Here is a 27877-nt window from a genome sequence, read left to right as displayed (position 1 = left end):
GCCAGAGGTTCCACTGTTGCAAGGAAGGAGAGGGAAGTCCCTTGAGTGACAGGGCTCAAACTCTCAGTGTGGTTAGCTCAAGTGCAAGTGAGGAAGAACTGGATCTGCCATTCATCCAGAGTCTTCTGAAAACCCACAGGCATATCATTGCCAAGATTTAATAGGGTGTCTGTAATGGCTAGTCATTTGCTTTTTAAATTGTTGTTGGTGCCGTGAAAAATGAGGATGTTATGTCCTAGCAGTAATTTGGAGAATGCTGGAGTGGTAAAGGATGATAAATACCTCTGGAAGTAAGCTGGATGTTCAAAGATAAAAGTGTTTCACTCAAAGCTGAGACTCTTTGGTTTTGGGTGTGGCTGACATGTCATTTGGGTTTAATGCGTAAATCTTTCTGCTTCAGGTTTGAAATCCACCATGCCTGTGTTTCTAATGTGCCTGGAGCAGTTTTACTTATGGCCACCATCTTCTGCCCTTGATGACCAAGAATTGTTCTAACTTTGCCAACTCACTCCCCAGTTTATTATAGTTTATCTCCCTTTTTACTTTCCTTTCGTCCTTCTCTTGACATGTCTTCCTCCCACTGCTCTTCTCCACTCATTGTTCACATTTCTCCCTCCCAATTTTTTTTTTCTCTAGCTGGGCAAGGGGCTAATTTTTGTGGGATTAAAATGGAACCATTCATGTGCTTGAAAAAAGCACATGCAAAACTCTTAGATTGAGAATTGAGCACCAGCCCTAGTGAAGGATTAGGCCCTTGTTTTCCAGAACTTTTCTCCCTAAGAAGGTATAGAAGGAGGGATGCTAACTGTAAATTGCAGTATATTAGTTGCCTGCAGCAGAAGTTGGCAAATGAATCAACAGTGAATTTTCAGTCCACACTGGAGCTTAATATGTAGCAGCTGAAGTCAATGGAAATGTTCCTAACTATAATTTGTGATTTTTTTTTTAAATGTGGGATCTTTGTAAATAAGAAATTGGAATCTGCATCTTCGGCATATGTTTCTCATTAATAGTTTCTCTTCTGCAGAATGGTGACTGCTTATATTGTACAGCTAGTTGAAAGAACAGCTTCCAAGGGCTGGGTTTTGCAATGCTAAAGGATTGCAAAAGGAAAGGCTTTCATGACCTGATACAAATCACTACAAGCTCCACTTGTGAATTGCAGAGGCTTTTGTCATCATTTTGTGTTTTTATTCAAGTGATCCATTGGGTGGTAGGAGAATAAACATCAGAAAAATGAAGCTTATTTATGGCTAACCCCTTCTACTATTATTTTGCATGATAATTTTATTTCATTGATATTTTATGAAGGGTCTGGAGCACATGTCCTGTGAAGAGTGGCTGAGGGATCTGGGGATGTTTAGCATGGAGGAAGCTTAAGAAAGACATTATTATTTCCTCTAATTACCTGGAAGGTGACTGCAGCCAGGTGGGGCCCAGCCTCTTTTCCCAAGCAGCCAGATAGGAGGAGAGAACACAGTCCCAAGCTGCTCCAGGAAAGGTTTAGGTTGGACATTAGGAGGAATTTCCTCATGGAGAGGGTGATTAGATATTGGAATGGGCTGCCCAGGGAGCTGGAGGAGTCACTGTCCCTAGAGGTGCTTAAGGAAAAACTGGACGTGGCACTCAGTGCTGTGGAACAGTTGTCAAGGTGGTGTTGGGGCATAGGTTGGACTCAGTGGTCTCAGAGGTCTTTTCCTACCTAATTGATTCTGTGATTTACAAAATCCCTTTCCTGAAGCTTTCCATGCTAGTTGCAAAACAGATCAACCAGAGCTCAGAGTCTTTGTACAGAAAATTATTTTTTAAAGCATTTTGCTAGGTATTGTTGTATGTCGTAATACAGACATACACATTGGCCAAAACCACTTTTAAATTTCAAACTAGCACAGACTTATTTAGCTGAAGACTAGAAATCCTTATGTAATTTCAGAAGTACAGCATTTCCTTTTCAGAAGGGATTAAGACATGAAGTGTAGCTTTTATTTTTGTGCCATAATTGCATTACGTTTACAGGAAGACAGTGTTGTAGTATGTAGTGTTAAATCAAATTAGTGATTCATAAGAGACTGGAACACTGTATCAAGTTCAGGAACCTATCTGATGTTTTGTTCCTGTCTCATGTTGATTATTTGTTTCTTTGAAAGTAGCACATGTTATTCCAAATTTCATAGTTGTTATTCTTTGAGAATGTGAAAGGATGGGCTAGTCATATATATCAGCAAAATACTGTATGAGAAAGGGGAGTTTGTTTTTAATTTCTGCCTCCTAAGTAAAACCAAACAGACCAAAAGGGTCACTCAGCTATTTGTAATTTAAACTCCATTCATCCTTCTGAGGAAGATGTATTGACTATCTGATTACTTCTCTGTGGGAATTTCAGACAGACTTTCAAATACCAAGGTCCTGTATGTTTAGTGTAGGCTGCTGACAGCACTTGACGTCCCCATTAGATTACTCACAGATCTTTTTGCAGGGTGGCCTTTATCAACATTTTCCCTAATTCCTCTGAAGAACAGCATGCTTTTCATCAATTGGATTCTGTCTTTCATCTGAAAGATAACTTTCTTTGGTGATCATGGTTCATCTCTCTCTAGTGCTTGTGAAGTATGTTGGGATGCTCAGCATGGAAGTGACAGCACAGAATATTTTTAGCAGTAAAAGGCTGTGCATGGTGGTGTCTGGTTTGCTGAGGAGAAGCAGTCCATCAGATTGCTGCTGGTTCCAAAAGCACTTGCTGTCATTTGCTGCTAGCCTGCCTTGGTCTGTCTGGCTGCTATTTGAATTGGGGCTGCCTGGCTCCTGGTCGTGCATCACCTTCCCTGTTTCCTCTAGGCCCCGTGGGAGGTCTGTGGGAGCTGCTGCTTCTATCCCAGCAAAGTCTCTCAGTAGGTCTGCAGCCACCATCCCTCTCAAGGAAGAGGCAGCCAGCACTTCTGTGTGCCCAAGGGCAGCGGGGACAGAGAGCAATGTCTGCTGGCTCCCTGTCTTAGACACCCTCACCATCCCCAGCTCTTGCTCCAGGAGCAACAAATGATAGTCAAAGTGCAGTACACCCCAAATACTCCCCCATTTTAATCCTTGATTAGTAAGCTCTCTGCTGACCAGGGAAATTAAGCCACAGACCTAAGAGCAATTGCAAAGTATTTGCTTTTTGGCCAAACAGGGCCAAACCCAAGCTATGCAGAGGAAGCAGATAGCTAGTTTAAAGGTTAATCTCATTTCAAAAATAGCGGGAGGGAGATGCTTTACAATGCTTCATTGGAAAAATGTCAGAAGTCATTAGCTGCTGCCTGAAATATATGAAAGGGAACAGCATTAACTCTGCTCTTCATTTTGTGTGGAGGTGAAATGAAGAATTTCACCATTTACCTTTGGGAATTAAGATGCAGCATGTTTTAAAGGTCAGTTCCTTTGTTATGGGGATTCTCAATAGAAACAGGAATGATTTTTTTTTCCTTTTCACATACTCTTTCTCCTTAGCATACCATGCCATCTATTAGCTTATTTATGGCATGAATGTTGGTAAATACATGTACATACATATGTGTTACCTCTGCCCTTAGAGGGGCAACATGTTGCGACATGGGAGCGGACCTTCACAGAGGACAGCAGGCAGCAGCTTGGTGAAACATGGAAGGCTCTTTATTATCTGACTCCAATAGCTTATATACATTTTGTACAGAGGGCCAAGATTGGCCCAAAGCATTACAACCTCTTTGGTCAATATGACCATCAGTCAAGTTCTTTCTCAGAGAACAAGAATGCAAAACATACAGATAAATTCTAAGAATACAATGTTGTTTACATGAAGCAGTGTGAGAAGCTGCTGCAAAGACTCAAACACTTGAAACCAAGAAATGCAGGGACGACACATATGTGCATACTGCAGTAAACAGCATTGTATATCACATGCACAATTTTCTTTGTCGATGTGCTACATACATAATGTGCATGTTCAGGGAATAGCATGCCTGGAATAGTGTTACTTGCCAATTAAAACAGGTCGACCAGGCATATTCATACATTCCAGCTTCCTGATGAGTTTCAATTACTGCTATTTTTAACTTGCCAGAGGATGTTTCTTTCTTATCTTTCACCTTCCAAAAATACATACCTTCAAAAACAGAAAGAGCAAGATTTCCCTTTTGGACCTGAATGTATTCTTCTAGAGATAAATATTTTCTGGCTTAAAAATCCCAATGAACATAAATTTCTACTAGACTGAAAGTGATTTTTATTTCTTTGTTATTAGGGACTTACCTCTTTGAAAAGAGACAGACAGGGTTAAAACTGACCATGAGAACAACCTACATATTGGGTTTCTAAATCATGACATTTGTAAATACGTTTTGTATACAAATTGGTTTTATACTTAAAGGCTTCACTGCTCCTATTCAGGTGCTCTGCACATTGCAGAGCTCCATAAGCTCATATTAAATTATCTTTTCTTATGCCTGAGCCTACATTCCATCAGTGGCCAGTATCCATAAACGGTGTGCACATGACTAGCTCCATGTATGTATCCCTACCCTAGGGACATACTTTTTTCTGGATGCTTCCCACATGCCCCTGTCTCTTGCCTCCATGGCAGGAGGCAGAGTGCAGGTGTTACTCAGTGGGAGCAGCTTGCTCCAGATTTCCTGTGGTCTCACCTGCCAGCTGTAACCATAGACTGGCTTGCTTGTCCTTCCCTTCCAAGGTAGAAGTGGTCTTCTACCTTGGACATGCAGATGGGTAGTGGCCCTTCTTCTCAGCCTGGTTTTCCAGGCTTCCTACACTTTTTCAACAAAATAGAGGAAAGGGTTTTCTGGAGTCATCCCCATTGGCTCAGCTTGCCATAGGGATGTGTTTTAGTTTGGGCATGGGCATATGTCAACATCTGTCAAATTAGAAGGGTTGTGTGTGGCAAGTTCACACTGCCTTTGTGCCAGCTGCAGGAAGCAGCAACAGTGGAAATGCCAGCTGATCCCCACAGATACTGCCTGTGAACACAGTATTTTAAAGCTGATTCTGAGATCTTCTCTGCCACTAAACTCTGGCCTAAAATGCTTGCAGTTTCTTAAGCAAGACCATCCAGTCCAGCTCAGCTAAGCCTCCTTAAGCAAGCATGATATTTTATAAACAGTATATCTTGAGGGACAGTAATCACCCATGCATCATTGTATCTATGGCAGGTGTTGGAGCATCTCCAGCAGCTTACAGAGAATAAATATGACAAATAAACATCACAAGTGATGAAGACAGTGAGCAGCATGCCGGAACTGAGGGATACTCTCTCTGCCTCATCAGAATGAGAGCCAGGCAGAGTTCCCAGGCTTCAGCTCAGTGCAACATTTCAGTATATGCTCATCTTTAAGTATAAAGTGTTTTCCCTACCAAAGCAATAGGGACAGGTTTAAGTCTTCTCGCAAGTATGTAATGTTCCTACTTTCACAGAATGATGTGAATCATCCTTGATAATCTGTATCCAGGATGGTCCTTTACTACAGGTATTCCTAAGTAAACCAGTGCTCTGAGAGTAACAGTTGTATACTTACCTGCTTTTTTTAGATAATTATAATTTGGAATTCAAAAGAAGATACAAACAACTATAAATTACAAAGCAAGAACAGAAGTCATACCAGAGGATTTTGCTATTGAAGGATTAGAGCACAGATGCACTTCAAAACAGAGCATGAAACACAGCTGGTGAAATAATTTCTGACAATTAGCAAGTCAGCAAAGGGAAAATTTATTGTAGACGGCATTGCTATTTGTAATTATCCATTGCAATTTTTAATCACCTCATTAGAAGGATTTCTATTGTAATCCCTCAGGAGAGTAACACCGAAGAATTCAGTGTTGGTACTCAGTCACCTTCCTTCTTTGGGAGTATGACTATGTAAAGCCAATGGGATGATATTGACATCTGTTTGGTGCTTTCTTCTTTCAGTGAAAGTGTAATTTCCTTCAATTTAGTCTCCATTAATAAACTATTATTATAGTCTTTGTTGGGCTGCTTCTTCTGTTCTGCAGTCGATCAAACCATCCCTGTGTCCTCAGGCAGTGTCCCTTGTTGTGTGGCATTATCTTTGTTTTTTTTCTTGAAACAAAGACAATTCTTCACAGTGTTTACAACTGAAGTATTTTAATGTCAGATTGAGTGGTTCACATTTTTTCTCACTTTTAATGCAACTAATAGTTAACATAATTGTCTTCAGAACTGAGTCTCAGCACCCACCCAGGACTCCTTCCAAAGCAAGCAAGGCTGAGTTGGTTAAAGTACATTTGTACAAATCTCTGTTAAAATTAAAACTGTTGTTATTGCTAAAAGAAAAAACCCAGGAGGTTGCTGGCTGGTCTCCACAGGTAGAGATTGTGGCCTTTTGCTTTATTAGAGCACAGATGTGAAATCCATTTCATCCCACTAAAGCTGGAGGAATGAGGCCATGGCCCAGCCCATCCTGGGTTGCTACTTCAGCTGCTTTGGCTGAACTTCTAAGTAGTATAAATGAATGATAAATCTGATTTCTCAACATGTGATGCCAAGCTCTCTAGTAGCTCTAGTATGTTCTGTCAAGCCTAAGGTGTATTTTTAGCCTGACTCTCTGCTGTGCATGTTGTCATAACTAGCAGTTACTGAGACCAGTCTTCTTCGTTTATAGATGAGGTCTTGTCGGAAAACTTTTTGGACTACAAGAACCGTGGTGTCAATGGCTCTCATCGTGGTCAGATTATCTGGAAGATTGATGCCAGCTCTTACTTTGTGGAGCGTAAGTATTTTTTTCAATTCTGCTATGACTTAATTCAATCACTCCAGAACGATAATTCAGCTGTTACTGTTGTTTTTATGATGCTCTTATGCCCAAAATGTCCCTTAGGAAAGGCCAAAAATGTTATCAAAATCACTGAATGTGTTGATGGAAACTGAAATACTTGGTGGAATAATAACCCACAGTTTCTGCAAACAAATTTTTGTGGACATTGACTCAATTACTTTTTTTAAAATACAGTTATAATTATGTGTTTTACTCAATTTGCTGTTGTTTGGACTATATTAGTAATGAGCTGCATTAACTTTAACATGGTTTTAAGGAAAACAGGAAGTTGGGGGCATAATATCATTCCAGGAAGAGTCACATTGGCTTTTAATTGGAAAACTTCATGGTGCATCTGGCTTCTAACAGATTCAGGTGAATTCAGAAGTTGAAAGGGTTGAGTTCTGATTATCATCTGCACTAATAAAAGTGTAACTATATGTAGTTGCAGCGAGGTACATTGATTTCAAATTAATTGTCTCTCATTATATTAATATTTTACCCTGGGCATTTGATGCAATGCAGTATAAATCTTTTCCACCCTCATAGCAGTGAAAATACAGAAACACTGGATTTGTTTCTGCAAAGTACTAGGTTCTTTATACAGCAAGTTAATATTTCCAGCCCTGACTGTTCCATCTCCCTTACCATTCCAATCCTTCCTCTTTTCAAAGGTCTGCCATGTCTTAGTGTAAATGCAATTTATGATCATCTTTGGATAGAAACAGGGTACTCGAAATACTGGACTAAAATCTATAGCAAAACATCAGTGGTGAAAGAGCCACATATATCCTTAAAGAGGAGTTAAGCATGAAGAAGAGTAGCATCAAGGAATTTCAGTTTTACAATTGAACTGCCTTGGCCTCCTTAAGAAAAATCAGAAGTTTTGTAAAAGCATTAATTGCTAAGACTGTCTATATTTGAGAGCAGTCAAAGGAATCTTTTATATAGCCTTTATTTTAAAGGATTTGTAAAGGACATGAGATATGCTTGTCCAATCTTTGACTTTGATCTTAAATATTTGGTATCAGCAAGGGGGCTACATGCAAACATTTTATAGATTCTCAGTCCTAGAAACAGGTTCTCTCTTTGCAGTATGAAGCATTGCTGATGGTCTGTAATTCCTAGTGTTAAACTGAGAATATTGTTCCAAAGAATTTAGGGACCTGCTGAAATGTCTACAGAACATACAGGGTGTTTATATCCCGTGTTTTGAAAAATACATGGATGGGAAACTGCTTAACATATAAGAACATCAGGGTTCAGTTATCCTGGCTTTGGGGCAGAAATTCATTACAGGATCTCACTTTAAAGCAGGTTCTACTTTGTAGAGGCTTTGAGCTATGGTAGCAAATTGACAAGACTGATCATACTTTCTTTTAGCTGTTAAAGAACTGTGGGAAGGAGATAAAAAAATACCGGACTGGGTTTTTGAAGAGGTTTTAGTACCTTGGATTATTGAGGAAGGGCAGAAGTGTGATGAGACTGCTGGTAGCTTCCTTGGCTAATCCACAATACAAAACAAAAAAGCAACATGAGAAATGCTTAGGAGAAAGCCTCTTTAGGTGGGCCATTTTTCATTAAAGGCTCAAATGCACAATGAATTATGTCAGCTTAATAGGTTGCCCCCATTAGCTGAGACACAGTAGCTGTTGTTAATTGATTGCATGTACATCCTTCACTTGCTCTACTGTAAGAAAATGCAAATTAGCATAACCATCCTTCACTGATGCTTGGAACTAAGTTGTACTACACCACAGTTGGGCAGCCCACACTTGATGAGTTGCAGCCTCTTGATAATTTGTTATACTGCTACCACTAAGTTGTGGACATCAGCCCTGAGATTTTGTACCAGTGTGCTCATCAAGGACAAATTATTGCCCTGTCCAGAATTAAAATAGGAGAAAATGTAGTAGGCAGTAGTAAATAACAGCATGTGCAGATACTCTGAGAGCCACTTGACTACTCAAGTGGGAAGTTAAAGCAGTGAAGAATGTTGATGTATGCTGGTTTTATATATCTAAAGGCATATTTGAGGATTCCTGCCCATTGCTGAGACTTACATATGGTAACACACAGCTTTGCAATTAATTAAATGTAATGTTAAAAAAAACCCCTGCAGTGTCTGAAAACCTTATGTATTTTCTATCCAAAGAAGATGGTTTAAACCATCTTCCTTCAGACTTCTGGGTTTTTTTTGGACACAGATCATATCTCTCTTTTATATTGCATGGCATAACATATGCAGGAATTAAAGAGATACTGGTTATCAAAATAAAAGTCAGCTAAGAAATGTAGCTAAGGTGTGGTAATTTATTTTCAAGGTATCTATGTTGTTTTCCCATACATTGTTAATCCCCTTAACTTACTATTGATTGGAGTCTTCCTGATTATAGCATTAATTCTCAATAAAACAGAGTAGCTCACTTACAAAGGCAGCTCTTAATTTTTGCTTTTGCTTTTCCTGTAACTGTTTGTACTTTGGTATCTTTTTACCACGTGAGTCAATATTGACTATCAGCTACACATGGCTTCAGAGAATATTATGGTATAAATTGCAGTGTTGGTCCTGGAGCTATGATAAAGGGGATATCAGTGTATGGCCAAATAAGCCTTACATAGAGAATTTAAATTTCTCAAGAATTTCAGGCAGCCCATGCATATTGGTTGGTACCCTGCCTTGAAACATTAAAGGTAAAGTATTTTTAGTGGTGCTATTGTATGAGAGTCATTATAAGGAGACCGTGGGAATCATCCTGGCCAACCTCAGAAGCCAAAGGTTTTCTTTTGTCAACAGTTAGACTGTAGGACTTTGCACAACTTGTTTTTGTGCCTCATTTAAGGAAATTACCCTTATGCTGTTACCAGCTAGCCATCTGACATAAACAGCTTAAAAATACATCTTTGAGCCTTTTTTTATTAAAGAGCTTTGTGGGGCAACTCGAAAAATCAGAGATATTAAAGACTAACTGATTTGCAATAGTGTAATTCCTATTAATATGAAAAAAGAAGCATTAGACATGAGGTCAGGTAAATAGAGGGTTATTACTCATTTCTATATTTTGACTGTGGAGGCATATGTAATATGTTTAGGAACATTTTGTTCAAATCCATAATATTCCACCGTTATTTATCCTTTCTTTCCTGCACTTTTGGAAAATTAACAAGCAAATTAAATATGGTGCTCTAATTATGTAACCTGTTGCCATTATACATAAACCCACTCTTTAGGTACTTAACAGATAGCTGACATCTTATCCCTGTAAATACCAACTTGCATGCAATGGGCAAGGACCTGGAATAGGAATGAGTGAAAGGAAAAGCCTCTGAAAGTTATTTTCTTCATGGCAGCAGATTATCACAATAAAATCTATCAAAACCAGTTGTAATGATAATTACTGGCCAAATCCACCAACCTACAGGATCACACTAGACAGAAATTGTGCACATGGGCAGAAGAAACTAGTAATATATTGTAAGAGATTTGTAAAAGTGCACCAGGAGTGGAGAGCACAAAGGAAGATGTGGAAAGAAATTTCAACCATTTTTCTGTCTTAATTGCACTTCTTGTATAAAACTGAAATTCTGCAATTTCAAATGCTGTGCTGTTGAAGCTATACTTTCATGCTATTCTCAGTGGATTGCCCAGTCAGAATCTTTAAAGGTTCTTTTTTCAGGCATATTTAAAATCTCACCAGTTAAGAAAATACTTTCTGTGAGTTCAACGACAAAGCAAAATTGTTTACTCTTTTTGGAACATGCTTCTATTCTTTGGGAGTATTTGGGCAAAATTTGTGTTGCTTTTGAGTTTACTAATAGCCTGCTTTAAGACCATCTACAAAGCTCTGCCAGTTTTCAAAACAGAGATATTTTCTTAACATGTCCCTTTGCAGCATTTTTAGATACCACAAACATTTAAAGCTTGCATTTGTTTTAGCGATCTACTTTTTCACCTTGAAAAGGACTAGTGCCTTTCCCAGAGAATGTAATATCTTTCCACTTTGCATGTCACAAACTTGCAATATCATGTTGCCAGATAGATACTTAATTGGTAGGAGCCAGAGAGGGAATTGCTTCCAAATGCCAGCAGACCAGAACTCATCTCCTATTAATACTCAGCAAACAAAAAGCCCTAACAGCTGCAGAGACAATGTTGTACTACAGCCAGTTTTGCATTTCTGCAGAAGTCTGGCAATTTGGGTTTTTCTGACAGTCAGTGATAAACAGTAACCATCCACTGTAGCCATGAACTGGTCAGAGTTTGAGGGGAGGAAGGAGGAGTGAAGAGAGGCTCTATGCCAGTAGGGATGTGAACCTTATGTGAAGGCTTGGAGGGCATTGCAGGGAAAGAACCACGCTATAATGGGTTTTTCAGGAAAGGAAATATACTCTGCTGCACTGCAATTTCTGGCACACTTTTTGGTTTACACAGCAATACAGAGAGAGGGTATCCAAGATCCAAGAGACCATTTCACTGACTTGCGTTGCAGCAGCATCCTATAAACATTTTATCAAATAGCATATCCTTACAATGATGAATAAAGGTTTGACACTTCAGAATTGCACTGAAGATAAACAGATAGTTGGGCCCCCTTCTAATCTACAGGTCCCTCTAAAGATTGTTCAATACCTGACAACTAAGAACCACTTCCAAGGGTAATCAGTCATCTGTGTTGCATTTTTATTTGAAAACTTAGAGCAATTGTTTGGCTAAATTTGTTGCTGTTGTGGCTGAATTTTTAATAACAAAGATGGATGATAGGCCCTTGAAGAAAACAGAAATAACAGTCATTTATTCCTATTGGCTAGAAGGGAAATAATGTAAAAGAAAGGTGCAACTGAAGTCAGATATCTGAGAGACCCTGGAACATCTTCAGACAGAAGATGTATATTCTACATTATGGTCTATATATATGCTGTATATGCATGCATTTATGGAGTATGTACAGAAATGTCCCCAAACTGGCGATCAGTCCTTTCATCTGGGGCTCTCTCTAGAAAATATATCTTTAGAAAGCTGATATAAAGGCTGCTGTCAAAGTACAAATAATTGAAGGATGTTCCAGCCTTGAATATTTCCAAATAAATGAGGCACATTCATGTCAATAAAAACTTTAATGAAGCTACAGTGTTTACAAATTTTTCCTTTGTATGGACAGATTGTTGATGAGTCTAGCCCACTAAAATAATTACCTGTCTCCATTTTCATTACAACAATGTCTCTCAAATCATATACTCTTCAATTAATGAAAGAGTGCACGAGAAGAGAAAATACAGATAAGACTGTTGAAGTCCATCCTGATACAATTTTTATCATGACCTACAGTCATGCGGCATGACTTTAACCTTCAGGGGTCCACAGACAGTAAAAACTGGAGCAATACAGGAGCATCTTCAACAGTGTGAAGATTATTTAGAAGCAAAATGGATAAAGGTGTCAGGGAAAAAAATAGATATGAAGCAATAAGAGGGACATGTTCCCCAAAAGGTGTAACTATTGCTTGCCTGTCCTCCAAGGAAGACATACCATTGTTTTACAGTCCCTTCTCTTCATCTCCTTGCACATGTATTATTAATCTTATTGATGCTGTTTGGTTGTCTGACACTCTACAAACAGTTTTTAAATTCCTTATACTATTCCTCAGCCTGTTATCCTGATAGTAGTTTAATACTCATGCTTAAGCCAAACTTAGCCTTGGAAAGATGAGCACAGTCCGAAACCAGATGTTAAGATTCCTTAAAAACCCTGCACTTGGGATCCTTTGATCAGCCCTTTAGGCAAACCCCGTTTGCCTTTCTTGCATTTCTTGTTAGTTCTCCTCTTACAAAGTCTATCTGTGCCCAGATTGTAGGCAGCAGCCTATCATAAATGGAAATGTGGGTCAATCCACGCAAGGCATTAGACAACCATTTCTCAGTTTCTGGCATGACTGGGGTAGCTTAACCAAGATGGGGTTTGTCTGCAGATGGGGTTTTTCTTGGTCTTTCTCTCCCTTTCCACAACTTGTTTTGGCACTTGGAGATATTTTGTTTGTAGTGTGGAGGTCACAGCTATTTGTGTTTTCATTCACACAGAGGGAAGAAGACATTTCTTCAGGGAAGGAGATGTCTGTGTTGCAGCATCTATGCTTGGTGACACCATGCTGGGGCCTGGTGACACCTCACTGGTCCCCACACTACCTGCCACATGCTTTTTATGGCAAGTGCTTAAAGAAATTACAAGGAGTTTGCTTGCACAAAGCTAAGACTGAAGTGAGAGTTTTGATAGGCCAGTAATAGGAGTTTCAGAAAGCTTTGAGTGAGAAATAGTGCCTGATTTTAGGCATCAATGTCAGAGCAAGTGTTTTTTCACCAAGCCCTAGTTCCCTGTCACAGAGACCACAGCTTACATGGACTCTTCCCTGCCACTTAAGCATAGACATTGTATTAATGCTTCAGAGGCTGGATCAATTAATTCCCAAAGAATTGGTCAGGAAAATGCAGTAACATTTAACTGAAGTTTTAGTTCAAGTCCAGAGGAATCTAACCATAGGTGCCAAATTTTGAAAGTATGGGTTCACATATGTGTGCATTTTGGTCTTCCAGCAGTATCCTGTATTTGCTTTAAATTCAGAACTCCTGCATATGTGATGTGTTTTGTGCTTCACCTTTGGTATCACCCAGTATACCATTAAGCCTATCACACACTTGTTGGAAATGAAGAGAGATTCCTGAAACGCAGTACTGCAGCAGGTAACCTGGTGTTTGATAAATGTACAAACTGATGCCTATTGTTTTGCTGCTTTGAACTTTGGATGTGCAGTATTCTGTACCACGGGTGCTGAAGTCACACAATTTATTATAATGGATCACTATAACTTAGATAGTGTTATTTTGTCATTGATAATCTTTCTACTATTGACAGTAAAAGATTACAGTGTCACCACCAACTCACAAATCAGTTAGTCTTTGCCACTGTTAAATGCTTCTGAAAAGTTTTTTCAGATAATGCTGTCTAGGGATTTGGCGGAATTGTGCTGCAAGACAGATCTCCTCTCTTTGCTCCATTGCACCTTATGCTCTCTCCTTGGATATTTCACTGAGTGTGTTTCTGAAATGGCAGCAAGCCAAGTGAGACACCACTGAATTCTGTAAGGATTGCTTGCATGCAGCTCATGTGCCATCAGCTCCAGAACCCTTCGTGAATCCCCATGCACAGATTACCTGATACAGGCTTTGGCCCATGTGGTTTTATTGTTGTGGAAAAACAGAACACAAATGCAATGGAATTGTCAAGCAGCTGTATTTGGAAGGTTATCAGCACAGGCACCAAAAGGTCATATTTATTCCAAAAGAGTGTCAAGGTACTGAGTTTTGTTTCAGTTTTCTTAATAAATAAGTCACACTATAAAGGTACTGTATTCAGTAGATCAGTGTTAATAATTTACCATTTCTAATTTTGGAGAATTTTACAGTTGTGGGGTTCTTTTGGTAATCCTGTTAAAGCATACCATGAAAGTAATGGATCAAAACAGAACTGGAAGCATAAGTATTAAAGATAATTTTTTTTTCTCCATTTATAGAGGCAGAGAGTTTGCTTCACATCTTCATGCTTTCTTTTAGAAAAGCTCTTATATATCTCTCTGCAGTAGTGAAGCATCTCAAATGCTCTTCTTAGATGTCCAGCGGGACACAGGGAAATCTCAGTATAAAGGGAGATAAATCCCTTCAACAAATTCAGAAAATTGTTTGTAACCCTGCTATCTTATTGCTTGATTTCAGGCAGCCACTCTGTTTCTTATGCCTTCTGGTAGTTATGGCAATATTTATTCAACTCATACAACAGTGTTTGGATAGTTTTGTTAGACAGACAAAACTATGCTTCAGGCAGAATTATATCTGTGGTGTAGTGTTATAGGAACTCCTTCTGCTTCTGAAATAGTGCACCCGTGATGCAGGAAACCTTTTGATAATTGTTTTTTTCTCATTAACTAGCCAGTAAATCTAGGTCTGTTCTTACCTTACTCCTGGTCCAAGGTTTCCTGCTATAGGGACTGCCAGATGTCAAGAATACCATCTATACCCAGAATAGACTTTCTCAGAGAATGGAAGAGATTAATTCAGCAGGGATGAATTACGATCTCCTTGCAGGGTTCAAACACTTCTGCCCAGCAGAAACATATTTCTGCAAGGTCTTTGATATTGGTAATAGGAACTTGAGGGCCTCAGACAAATAGTGTTTTGTATTTTCAAACTCTTCTCCAACCCTTTCAATACCTCAGATGTTCACTTTACCCTATCAGTAGCAGGTATAATTTCCTGCCATATCTCAGTGCTAATAGCTTTTAACAATTAAAAACAAAGCAAAACAAAAAAACACTACCAAGCTTGAAATAGATAGTTTTGCTATAATTGTTTACTTAATTAAATTTACATGAGGATGTTTCCTTCTGTGTTTCCTCTTTCATTAAATTATCTATGTTAATTTTATTATGCATTCTCTCATTAAATGTTGTCCTGCCTGTGGATTTTGTTCCCAAGTCTACCAAAAACACTCACTGCTACAGTGAGACTTCTAAGAGTAGACAGCAGTGTTTATTCCAAACCCTTCTTTTACCTTGGTAGTAGAGTTTGTGTGCCTGGCAGGTATTTGGTCACTTCTGAAGTGATAGGAAGCAGAGATGTGGGGAAGTGACTTGTTTACTCACCTGGGGTGAGCTGTCATAGCTCACTTGTAGCTCTAGACTCACTCCTGAGAGTAAGAGTTACAGACCTGATTGCATCTCACTCTGAGGCCATTTTAAGGCAGCTTTCCATGATTAGGCTGCACGTAGTGATAATCTCACTTCCTCTTAGTGGCCCCTTCACACTGTAAGAAAGATGTTCATACCATTGCTCAATGATCTTGGGTTGTCTGGTCAGAGCAGGTTGCTCTAGATCCTATCTGACCCTAAGTGTAAATATGTCTTGGGCCCCAAATCTAAAAGTAGAAAGTTGTATTTAATTTTCAGAGATGATCTTTCTCTATTCCTCTCAGTTTTGCTTTTTTTCCCTGACCCATTTCTTTTTCATGTCTGGGATACTTTACAAGTTCAACAATGATTTCCTTTCATTTGAAGAGCCAAAGAGGAACTATTAAAAAGTCCCTAAAAATGGCATGTTTTTTAAGAGAAAATCATTTACATCATAAGAAACAATATTGTTTTTGATTGTAAAGTACATTGCTACAGTGTTCCAAACATGAGTTGTAGCTTGGGTTAGAAATAAGATGAGCAATTCATGGATATCTGAATTTGAACTGTGAATGTGGTTTTTGGAATTTGCTAATAGTATTCCCTCAGACACATCTGGATAGCAGAAGTACTAAACCAGCTGAGTAGAGAGTGCAAACACAGGGTGAAAAAGGACTCAGAATAAATGTGCAATCTTTTTGATGTAGATGAATACCAGAGAGCTTTCCTAGGCAAGAGCTCTAGGCTTCTGAGGGTCCCACTCAGCAGGCAGATTCTGGGAGGGGGAGCAGCTTTTGGTGCAGCCCACATCTCTTGGCCACATCTCTCTCTTGTCTCTGGCTTTAAAAAAATCAATCTACAAACAGAAAGGTTTCTTAGTACTTCCATTGTCTAACACAGGTATTACAGGTGTGTGAATGCAGCTTTACTTCTCTTTTCTACTCCATTAAAATAAACCTACATTTGGAACACTTCAAGGTCTATCATGGGCTTATAGAGGTTTCAGTCTTGGCTTGTCTTCCTACTAACTTGCTGTTTATGCAAGCTGCTGAGCAGTACTTCCTGAAGGTAAAATATCACTTCATAATCTGGTGGCCCTGGGTTGCTCCAGAGATACCTGGCAAGTTACAAAAACTGCTATGTGATTAATCTCCCTGGATTGTCAGGCAACATTTGGACAGCAGATTTGCCAAAAGTGATATGCCTACAGTGAATTAGATTAATCTTACTGCTTGGCTGCTAGACAAGATCTAGAGGCAAAATCATAAATTTAAAACAGAATACAAGTGCATTAGTAAGATTTTGTTTTACAAGAAGGAATTCTCCTTGCCTCTTGAGGTGTATTAGCTAACATTTATTTTTACCTTTGACCCTCCGCAGTGTGTATTAGCCTGAGACCTCCAGAAGTGCCTTTTTCTTGTTCCTGTTGATAATGGTGTTTGCCTGAAGTGGAATGAGCCAGCCATTCCACACTAAGAGAACACTAAGAAAACGTATTTATCTCTTTGGTTTGCTGCTGTGTACCTTATGGTCATGAGGAGAGACAAAACTCTTTCCTTCCCTCCACTTGCTAGGATTTCTTGATTTACATATAAGTGATGTTTGTAATTAGAATGTACCTGGATTCAGACTTTCAAATGTTTTCCTGTTTAGAGGGCATTATGGTAAGCTTTATTAGCTTGTGAGGAATCCTCAGTCTTCATGACTAATAAAGACACAATTTTCTTTTCCCTCTGTGAGCAACATGAAGTCTATGCATGGCATGTCACTAAAATGAGTAATGTATTTTGTTAACGGTGTAGTTTGACTTTATCCTTGATTTTCTTTTTGCCCTGTCTCCCCCTTATATTTTGGAGAACTCAGCATGTGCCTGTATTGTACTAAGGTGAAAATATAAAAGAAAAGGTAAGTGATAAGTTGGAATGTAGGGGTTCAGTTCAGGGACAGACACAGCAGAGTCAGCTGTGGTGCTTAAGATAATGCTATCTTACTTTGTTGTCTGTCTTGGCACTCAGACAGAAGTCATCTCTCACCACCACACCATTTTTGGAGTGGCTGATTTGCAATCAGTTTTAGTTGCTGGATTGCTTGCTCCAAGCCTGGTAGTTCAGATCATCTCTGTGCGCTGTCCCTGAAGGCCCTGGTATGTTAGTAGGCTAGCTAATGCAAGCAAATATTTGGGCCTGAATCAGCTGACATTACATAGAAACTTAAAATGTGTGGGGTGCAGTCGTGAGAAAGCCTCTGACTTGGGTTTTTTTGTTTATCACATTCTGGTGCAGAGGGAATTTTTATGTGGGTTCATGCTGCTTTTCCATTCAAATTTTTCTTTAATGTTTGAGGAAAAGAAAATGAAACAGCCAGGAGGCATCTCAGCTGCAGTTATGTTGATATCCTTTACCAAAGAGCAGGAGGCAATGGAGCAGATCAATCAAATTTCCCACAATTTCTATCTCAGAAAGGTAGAGGGTTCATAGGCAGAGTCAATTCAAACTAAAATCTCATTTTAATGCCTTACCCTGGAAACTCATGCCAGTTTTCAACTATGTTGCAACTGTGTTGCAAAAGATGGTCCTTTTTTAAAAATGTTGACAAGACTCTCAGTACTGTTTGTTAAGTGCCCCTTGTATTCACTCAGTAGCAGAGCAAAGCTCTTTTGTCCCTAGTGGGCTGTGCTGTGTGTGTCATACAGCATCACCAGGTGGTGACTGTGTCTGGGGAAGGCACAGGGATTAAACCAGTGTTGGCTTGTGCAACGTGTGTCTTTCAACAGCTGTCAGCAGCCATCCAGAAGGGGATTCCAGATGTTACCTAGAACATCTCTTTCAAAAGATCCCATTTCTAGTTGTATTAGAAACACTTAACAACACTCAAAACAATGAGACCTGTGACAGTGCACAAATGTAATAATGTACACCCATGTTTTTCATGGGATTTGAGCTAATGCACATTATATTGCAACTAGAACAGACTTAAGAAAGACACAAATTAAACAAGAGAAGGCACTTTGTCTTGCTGAGCAGCTCAATGGACAGCAAGATCTCAACTAATCCGGAATTCAGAGACTGAAATCCTGTCCTGCTGCAATCAAGAGAACTAGCTGTTAATTTAAACATGGTAAGGATTTCAGGCAGAAGTGTCAGAATTTTCTGTTTAAATTATTAACTCTTTTCCCAGTATATATTTATAGAAAAGCATGAAAATTTAATATAGTTCCCTTTTTCTCTTTGCATTTTTACAAGAAGGAAAAGTAACTAATAAATTGCTATAGGGTTGAATTTTTTTATGGTAGTTTAAGGCCAGCACATGGGTGTCTTCTAACTGAGGTGTGAAACCATGAAAATTTAATATAGTTCCCTTTTTCTCTTTGCATTTTTACAAGAAGGAAAAGTAACTAATAAATTGCTATAGGGTTGAATTTTTTTATGGTAGTTTAAGGCCAGCACATGGGTGTCTTCTAACTGAGGTGTGAAACCATGAAAACTGGGTTAATAATGAAGCCCCTGACATAGCCTTAAGAGTAGCATTGCTAGCAGGCACCTCTGTAATTACTTCTCTATGAAGTGTGCTGAGCTTCTACAACAAATATAAAACCTTATATTGTGCTTTCTTCTATTAGAAAATGACTCAGTGAAAGCCTTTTAGATATATATATAATAAGTACAAAGATAAAAGTTTCTGCCTCTGAACTAACCCATGTACATTTTTTTCAGTTTGGAAAATAGAATCTGGTTTTGCTTTAGCAGATCTATTTCTTTTTCTAAATTTCATACATTTATTGCATTTTAGAGATGCAGTGAAACACCAAACAATACTTCTGTCACATGCATAATTTATTTTTTTTAACTGTCCTATGCACGATATGTGCTGTAGAATATAAATCTAACTGGTAGTGCATGTAGTAGATCTTACCTGGATATTTTTAAACAGAAAGATTGCAGGAGCTTTAGGAATATTTTCAAGAAGGGCAGCAGGACTGAGTGACATGCGGATGTGCAAAGAACAGATTACAGCTGAGATGTCTGTTTCTTTTGGAAGGAAAATGAGAAGAGGTAGGTGTGGTCTCTGTCCACTGACATCCCACTGAGTGGGAGTTTTACTGTTGGCTTTAACAAGATGAATCAGACTTTTGACAGCTAGTGAGGAAGAGGGATGCAGTCTAGATGCTGGGAAATATTTCAAAGGATAAAAATTTGTAAGCAGTTTTTGTCAAGCAGTGAACTAAAAGTTACTTAGTCCTTCAAAACACTTTAATTTTAGAAACCACGTCTTGTCAAGACTGACATAAAGACTCCTGCATGCTGGCAGCTGACTCAAAGTAGCATCTGCCAGCCTTCTCTTAGGTTATGACTGTCAATTTATGGTAGGTATATTCTCCAAGCCAGCAGAGAGGTTGAAAAATGAACCATCAAAACTGTGAACAACAATACTGAAAATACCTCTGCCTCTTTTGGAATCTTAAGGGGGCATTCAGCAGCTGGAAGTCCGCAACAGCAGTATACAGGTGGACAGTGTATATGCACTTCCTTTGTCAGACCAAACTGACATGGTAAAAATTCATATTTTGCTCTGGTCTTTTGCTTGGAGGTAAATTTGTTTATCTTCAGAGTCTACTTGAGACTTCACATTTAGAATATAAATCTGCTAGTAAAGGATTTCTAATTGAAAACAAAGAGGCTGAGTATTTTGTTTGCATGAACTAGCATGGATCCATTAGCTTATATGAGGTGATGTCAGTTCACAGCAAGTAAGAGTTTAAGTGTTTGGTTTTCAGACTAGAAATTCCCAGAGGTATCAGGGGGAAAAACCAAACCTACAGAGTATTTCAAACCCATCCTGGAATCATTATCTCTCCTCTTAAAAATGAAAACCTCAAACCAGGAGGACAGCTTGTTCTCTCCTGTGGTCTCAAAACTTCATTCTTGGCTCAGTTTAATACCCTTTCCTTTTTTGCTTCAGTACTGCCAAAGGAAAAACATGTTTTCTGGGGATAATTAGTAAGAATAATACTTGCATTTACAATGTGTTTTTTGTAGATTCTGTTTTGACCTGGTGAGTGAACTAAAACATGTTACCTGCAAGTACTTTGTGTGACCTTCCTGGCATTGTGAGTTGTGTTTTAAAACAGACAAACTACAGAATCAAGGCTGGGATATGGCCTGGCTGTGTTTCTAAGCAACTTGACAAATAAGATTGGTTTCAAGAGACAGTTACAGTTCCCCTGATGGTGGTGAAACCCCACCAGAAGGTGTGAAGGAGCTCTTTGGTTACTGCAACTGCAGTACATTAGGTAGAAAGAGCAGACCAAGCTTGTGTAGCAGTTCATCTGTTACTGTTGCATCAGTTGTCTATGACTATTTGCTCTCCTTCCATTGTAGTTTTTTCCCACTGTGTGCTGTCTATAAGCACCTACAGCCAGCCAGTTAGACCAGTAACTTTCAGTCTCACTTTCCATTCCTTCCTTTTTCCTTTGTCATTACCAGGCAAGGTGCCTAATGCAGTCCAAATGCCTTGCTCTCTCAGCGGGATTTGTAATACCAGGAGTGACAGAGTTACAGCCCAGGAGTTTTTAAAGTACAAACCTGTTGGTGACTTAAAGGAAAATAAATGTAAGGCAGATTTGAACAAACAAATATTTTAAAAGAAATTTGGAATGTAATTTTCAATTTTAGCATGACCTGACTGATTACAGCTTAAGTAATAAGTAGAGCTAAATCCTGTGATGACCCGCTTAATCCAATCCAATCCGCTCATATCAGGAGAGAAGTGTGTGCATAGTGCCTCACCTCTAGAGGGGCAGACTGACCACCTGCACCATATCCCTGTTGGGAATTTATCTGTTACTGGGCTGCTGTTTTCACAGGTGTTAACACACTTGCTAGGGACTCTACTGAATGTGGCCATGAGCATTGCTTTGCAGCAGAGAATACTGTTCTGTCCATGAAGAACTGCCATGTTGTTATGAAAACTGGCTTATGGAAGGACTAGCAAACACTCATTTTCTTCTCTACTTGGTCTGGGTTGCCAGAAGTATATTTTCCTTCATATTTTAGAGGAGGAAATTATGTTGGGAGTGAGACTGCTGCAGGAAGTCAGCAGCAGAGGTTTGAACAAAGCCCAGATTTCCTGGTGTTGGAGCATCTCATCTGAATCCTGTGTGTTTATGCTAGAGATGGCAAAGTGGTGGCCCAGGTTCTGCAGGACACTTGAAACCTTCAGCACTGCCTCAGGCAAATGAAGCAGACATCTGTCAGATGTCAGACCACAAGGAAAACCAGAGCATTTTCCTTTTCCAGTGTTGCTGCATATAGGGTATAGAGTCTCTCACTTGGGGGTCAATAGAAGGCATGATTTTGAATGTCAAGATTAGGACTAAGTGTCAACTTTTTATGTATTTAACTGGAAAATTAGGGGAAAAATGTATATAAAATACACTTAGGTATAAATTAGCAATAGTGCAAGTTACAAATATGCAGGTGATTCAAAGGAAACTTACTCCAGAATCGTCTTTTGTCTACTATTACTTCCTTTTTTCAGATGTCCTTTGCCTCAGCTTTGGATTTTATCAAGGTACTCTAAAAGCTCATTTCTGAAAAAAAATGTGGTTTAAAAATAGTCTAGGTTATCTGCAGTCTGGCCTGCATAGTCATCCCACCGTGTGTTGTCATATAACAGCTGTTGGGTCTTGCTCAGCCTATTGATGATTTGCACTGGAGTTTCCTTTTCACAGTGCAGCAAATCCCTTGGAAGTTAAGGATGTTGTGGTTGGAGACTTTAGCCTTTACTATAACAGAATTAATAAGGTTTCCTATCTGTCACCTGTATGACTGCAAGAATTTCAGCTTGGATGGGCTTGAGTGACCCAGGAGGTGCTGATTTTGGGATGGCAGCTCTGAAGGCTTGCAGGTGTTGTCAGCCTTGCCAGTGGAGCGAACATCTGCAGCTCTCACTGCTGGGACCCTGCACCCCCACCAGCAGTGAAGGGCAGAGTCAGAGGGAGTGCACCAACCACCCAGGTACACACCTTCAGGGGACAGACAGGCTGGCATGTGTGTATGGCCTTGTGATCAGCAGGAACTAACAAGGATTTTGAGACCATTTTTTGCAATCTCTCAAGTACTTCTTGATATATTTCACCAGAGAAGAAACCTTTCTAGTCTGCAGTGTCTTGTCTGTGCTGCTTAGGATTCTTTGTCACCTTATTTGTTGAAATTTCCATTCCATTTTACACCAACATATGTTGGAAGACAGTAAATTTTTAACCTTCACAAATGCAGCATCTATTTCATAGTAACTTTTCCCCTACAGTTCGGTATTTTTATTGCTCTTGAAAACAAATGCACTCATCCAATGTGCTCAACATTAGATTTGCTGCTCTTTTTACAGCCAGGGTATTTTATCTTGCCCTTCAGTCTCCTGTAACCCATTTGTAGCCCCTTCTTTTTACCAGTATCAAGTGGGATACATTTGGAATTGCTGGACTTAAAATATCATGTTTCATTTTGTGGCTACAGCAATTTTATTCCCTAAGTATTAGAGTGTAAATAAATAAATAAACTTGTAAATAAATAAATAAATTAGATTGTAAATTAATACATAAGATTGTAAATAAATAAACTTATGTTCTGGTAAACAAGCTGTTATCTTAGAAAAGAAAAAAAATGATGTTGAAATAGGAGATTGCAGAGGGAGCTCTAAATTGACAAGTAATAATCGGTATAACGCCTCTTTCCTAGAAGCCTTTTGATCTTTTCCTTCTTGATAATTTGTGCTTTGTCTTACAAATTCCCAGGGAAATTAACAATAGGCACCATAGCAGTGGCACCTAATCCAAAAGCCCTTGTGAAAAGGAGTTTTCTGAATGGGTGAGCATCCACACGTGGGCCATCTCAAGCAGTGGTACATGGGAGAGGAACACTGGTGGCACTATATTAAAGAAATAAGGCCAGGGTTTTATCCACTATATTACATACAGCAGAGCATTTGTGAAAGCATCACAGTGATGTGTTTTCATTAGCCAGTGTCATGGCTCACAAGGCTCTTTGGGAATCAAACCATGACCATGCTTTCTCTACCAGTGGTTTCTCTGCGAATGGAAGGAAGATAGGCCCTGTTGTTGTAAAGCAAAGCATTTTTAAGGCCAAAAGGAGAACAGAGGGAAAATACCCATACCTCAGCTGGCAGAAAGCTTTTATTTAAGGCTCATGGTTCTGAGTGGATGAACTCAATTAATTATAAATGGTTCAGCTGTGTAAACAGGAGAACGATTCTGTGTTGTGAAGATACAGAAGTCTCTTTTCTTCTGTTTTATTAATGCTTACAAGACCTACACAGGTAAGTCTTTGGTGTACTAAGGAAAAAAACCTCAAAGCACACTGTTCTTCAGAACAACTGAACTTTGGGAAATTTTGGTTACTGGGTAATTACAGTGCAGGGCTGCTAATCTCATCTGTGTTTAATAAAGTAAGAAGTATTTAGTGTTAGAGTTAAATATTGTTTGTTGCTGTTCTTTCTGTAAAGAAGGAAAAAAGTAATGTGGAAAGGAATAAAATATTTCCTGAAACCAGGAACTGGTGTGCCAGAGATGTCAAGCTCCACTGCACTGTTATCATGCTGTGACTGTCTTCTGCCTTCAGTAGAGTTACAGAGCCAAAACTCAAGTGCAACTGTCCCGATTTTCTCCTCACACTGAGTAGACTGTTACATGCCTTGCAAATAAGACCAGATAATTCCAAGATGGAGAAAGATCTGCATGCCTATCCTTTTGTTGCTTTTTTGTACATTTTCCTTGATTTTATTTCCACAGCCTGAACTACTGGCCTTCATTTTGGTCTTCTTTACTTTAAAAATTATTCTCTTCCAAAACTGTCTGCAGGTTGTTCTGCTCTGAGTTAGAGTCCAGAAAGGGGAGACCATGAATTGTCATACTTGCCATCACGCCCTTCTTGATACACATAAACAATTACTGCCTGTCTAAGGGAGTATCACAATATCACAGTATCTCTTCTTAATCTTCTCTGTGAGCTCTTATTTCAATCAAAATGAGCATTTTTGTGGTTTCTTTCACTTGTATTAGTGTTTGTACTATGACAGCAATGAACAGTCTTTGTTGTATGATGCATAATTCCCTTAGTCACTCAAAATTAGCTTGTTAATTTGATGATTAGAAGTAGCAGCAGCGGAGAATAACATGCTTAGTGTAGTGGGTAACTGAAACCATTTGAGCATTAGAAACCTGCTTCTGTAAGCATTTTGCATGTTCATTCCACTATCTTCTTAAATTGACCATTTTTTGCTTCTTTTTCATGGAAATATTAGGCTAAAAATGTATTTAGATATTAGTAGAGACAGGAATGTGTGCATATTGAATTGTGATAAGGGTATTAAAACTGAAAAGCAATCCTTATTATGGTATTGCAGGTAATGGTGCTAAGGTCTTGGATTCTCTTTTACATCAAGTGCAAAGGAATTTTTCTGGGTAACATTCACATCTTGTTGCTCAAAGACTTGATTGCCAGACTCTCTTTGTGTACATGTTTGGCACATGCTTGACTGACTGTAATAGCTCCCAAACAGTGAGAATGCTGAGTTTTAATATTGCATGGTCTGGCTGCTAAAAACATAAACTGTTGTTCTAAGGCATTCTTATAGTGACTGAGCAAATCTGAGAAATGTGAATATATAGAGCTTCTGGCTGGCAGAGTAACAAGAAAGGAGGTAACGTGTAAGAGGAACTGAGGGAATGGTGAACACCAGGATGTGTGTTTTTGACACTGGTCTTCAAAGGTATCTTTCTTGGGGGAATCTTTCAAGGGAATGTTCTGTTTCTAAGGCAGAATTCAATTATGCTTCTCAGACTGTGATTAAAGACTGGCTCAACAAGTGCCATAGCAGGTGCTACTAATGTAAATGAAAACATGAATCGTCCCTGATTTCCTCCCCAACTGGCCAGGCTTGGAGTCACAAGGTGTCCCTTTTCATGTTGTCCTCTGCCATCACAAAGCAAGCACTGGGTAAAGTTATGGTTTATGCCTTCCTAAATACTAATTGTTGATCATAAAGCCAATGTAATTTTCTGCTTCTAAAAATCCAAAAGCACACTCATGTTTTGAGATCAAGGAGAATGAAAACACGTTATGATGGAGAGGGCCGTGTTTGAGGCACTTGGCTTCTGAAGTTCGTGCATTATCTCTTGCTCAAGGCTATGCCTGAAGGCACAATCCAGTCATATGTATTTAATTAAGACTTTAAACTACAATTGCCCTGATAAAAGCAAAGAGCTGATGGTTCATGGGCATCTGCTCTACGAGGCAGTTAACTCAAGGCAGACATAATACCTGAAAGCCTAAAAGATATATTGCAATAGGGGCCATTGATAACTCATCTGGGACACCCCAGTGGCTGTACATCCAGGGAAAGAGAGGGGAGAGGTCCCAGCTCTGCCCATCCCTTCTCTTTTGTGGAGCTATGCATTATTGTACAGAGTTTATACTTTTTGTCATCCCTGAGCCACCTTCACGGTGCCTCTGTTGACACTCTGAAGCTCAGGGTGTTAGTGTATACTCATTTCCTGTCTGTTTATCTTGTGGTTTAATATATATAGGTGTAAATTAAAATACAGTTAGACCCTATATTTCCAGTTCAGATTATTTTCCTGAATATGTCAGTGACTATAATGTTGCTAAGGGGCCACTACTACAGTGAAGTAGATGGCATTCTGCATGGGAGGCAGAAAGGGCTCATTTCCAGTGTACTGAAGGCATAGAGATTTTTTTGTCTAGTATTCAATTTTGATAAAGAACTATTGAGTCCATTGTAACCAAGATCATGAGCCATTTTAAAACAAAAGTGTTGTTTAAAAGTGTTGTAATTGTTGCATTTCAGAAGTAATTTTGGATCATCTCCCACAAATAAGATGAACCATGTGTTAGGTTTTGCCTGCAATGTTGATTTTCATGCAACGTGTATGAGTGCAAAGGACCAGAGAGCAAACTTTAGGGATGTTATTCAGTTATTATAGACTCAATAATCACACAGCTAAAGTACTTTGATGATCTCAAGTTTTTTCAAATAAATTGCTTGCTTTCTTGAAAAAGTCATCCTTAAGCTGATTTACATAAAAATATTAGATGCCTGTAGGCTCCAGATTTTCATTAAAGCCTCAGTTTTAGTTCAGCCCTTTTAATTTGCTGCTTGCAATGGCTAAAATACATCTCTCAAACAGCTTTTTCTTCTTCTAATGAAAGACAGGTAAGTTGTTACAACCTTCCCATTCCCAACTCTCATTCATCCAAACTGGTGCCTATCAGTCCTTTCTTTACAACAGTCCATAAAGGCAGAGCAGATAGATATGGCTGTTGGGTTACCTGTAAATAAATAGGTTAAATTCTTGCCTGTTCTGGGCTGAATCCTGCTGTCCTTATGAATATGAAAGAAATAGTTCTGTTGGTTAAAACAGGATGAGAGATGATTCAGTGCCAGCAATGATAAGGCTGTGTTCTTGTCTTTTTCTGGCCCCAGCTCCCTCCCCCACTCCCCATCTGAAGATAATTTTAGGAGAAAATTATTATTATTTTCAAGATTGTGAACTGTCTGAGCAAACAAAATTTAAAATTCACTACTCTCATGATGCAAAAAAATGTAAGAACTGGGGTAATAGTTGCACACTGCTGTGTGGGCACTGGCATCCTTCCACTGACTTTTCCTGTGATGGCTATCTGTAGAAGCTTTGACTTGATCTACTCTGCCTCACTTGACCAGCCTTGTCTCCAGCTATCAATCTAAATACCAGATTTACTGGGCACTTGATGGTACAGACCCTTGTCCATGATGAACTGGACTATCATGAAGGATGCTGAATGGCTGCAAGATTTTAATGCATTCCAACTCCTGCCTGTCTGGAGAGAATTTTAGCCAGTACACTGGCCTTAGATCCCATTGAGATCTCCCTGTAGTTGCTTAATTGGGAGCTTGAATACAAGAGCCCCTGTGCATGCATTGTGTTCCCACCGTGAAGGCAGCTGGCAGTGCTCATTTGTTCTATCAAGACTGAAATAGTGCTCTGCTACCTGCTCCCCTCAGACTCTTCACTACTCAGGCCTATGTGCACCACAAATCACAGTGGTTTTTTCTTCACCATTTTACCTGATTTTTGTCCTCATTCCTGTTTCCCACCCTATGCTCATAATACCCCCAGCCACCCCTGTCTCTTCCTTCAAGGGAGGCAAATTGAGAATGGATTCATATTCTCCTCTTTCATGCTACTTGGGTACTGGGGAGATATCCAGAGATGGAGTCCTTCTGCTTCCAGATGGGGCACAGCCAGGGGAAACTTAGATCTGTATTGCAGAAAAAGTCTGTCTTACT

General features: G+C 39.2%; 1 protein-coding gene across 1 annotated transcript in view; it reads left to right on the top strand.

The window, feature by feature from the left end:
• The window catches only part of HECW1 (HECT, C2 and WW domain containing E3 ubiquitin protein ligase 1), a gene marked incomplete at its 5' end in the record, with an annotated part of 164575 nt that overhangs the window by 8530 nt on the left and 128168 nt on the right, over positions 1 to 27877 (top strand). Inside the window, one exon of the mRNA XM_083885048.1 lies at positions 6648 to 6755. Within this exon, the coding sequence (XP_083741174.1) occupies positions 6648 to 6755 (108 nt within the window). The remainder of the gene's footprint in view (positions 1 to 6647; positions 6756 to 27877) is intronic.

This window comes from Zosterops lateralis, assembly GCF_965231275.1.
Source record: "Zosterops lateralis genome assembly, chromosome: 1".
NCBI lineage: Eukaryota > Metazoa > Chordata > Aves > Passeriformes > Zosteropidae > Zosterops > Zosterops lateralis.
The sequence above is the reverse complement of the archived record's forward strand: the minus strand, read 5'-3'. Positions and strand labels throughout refer to the sequence as shown.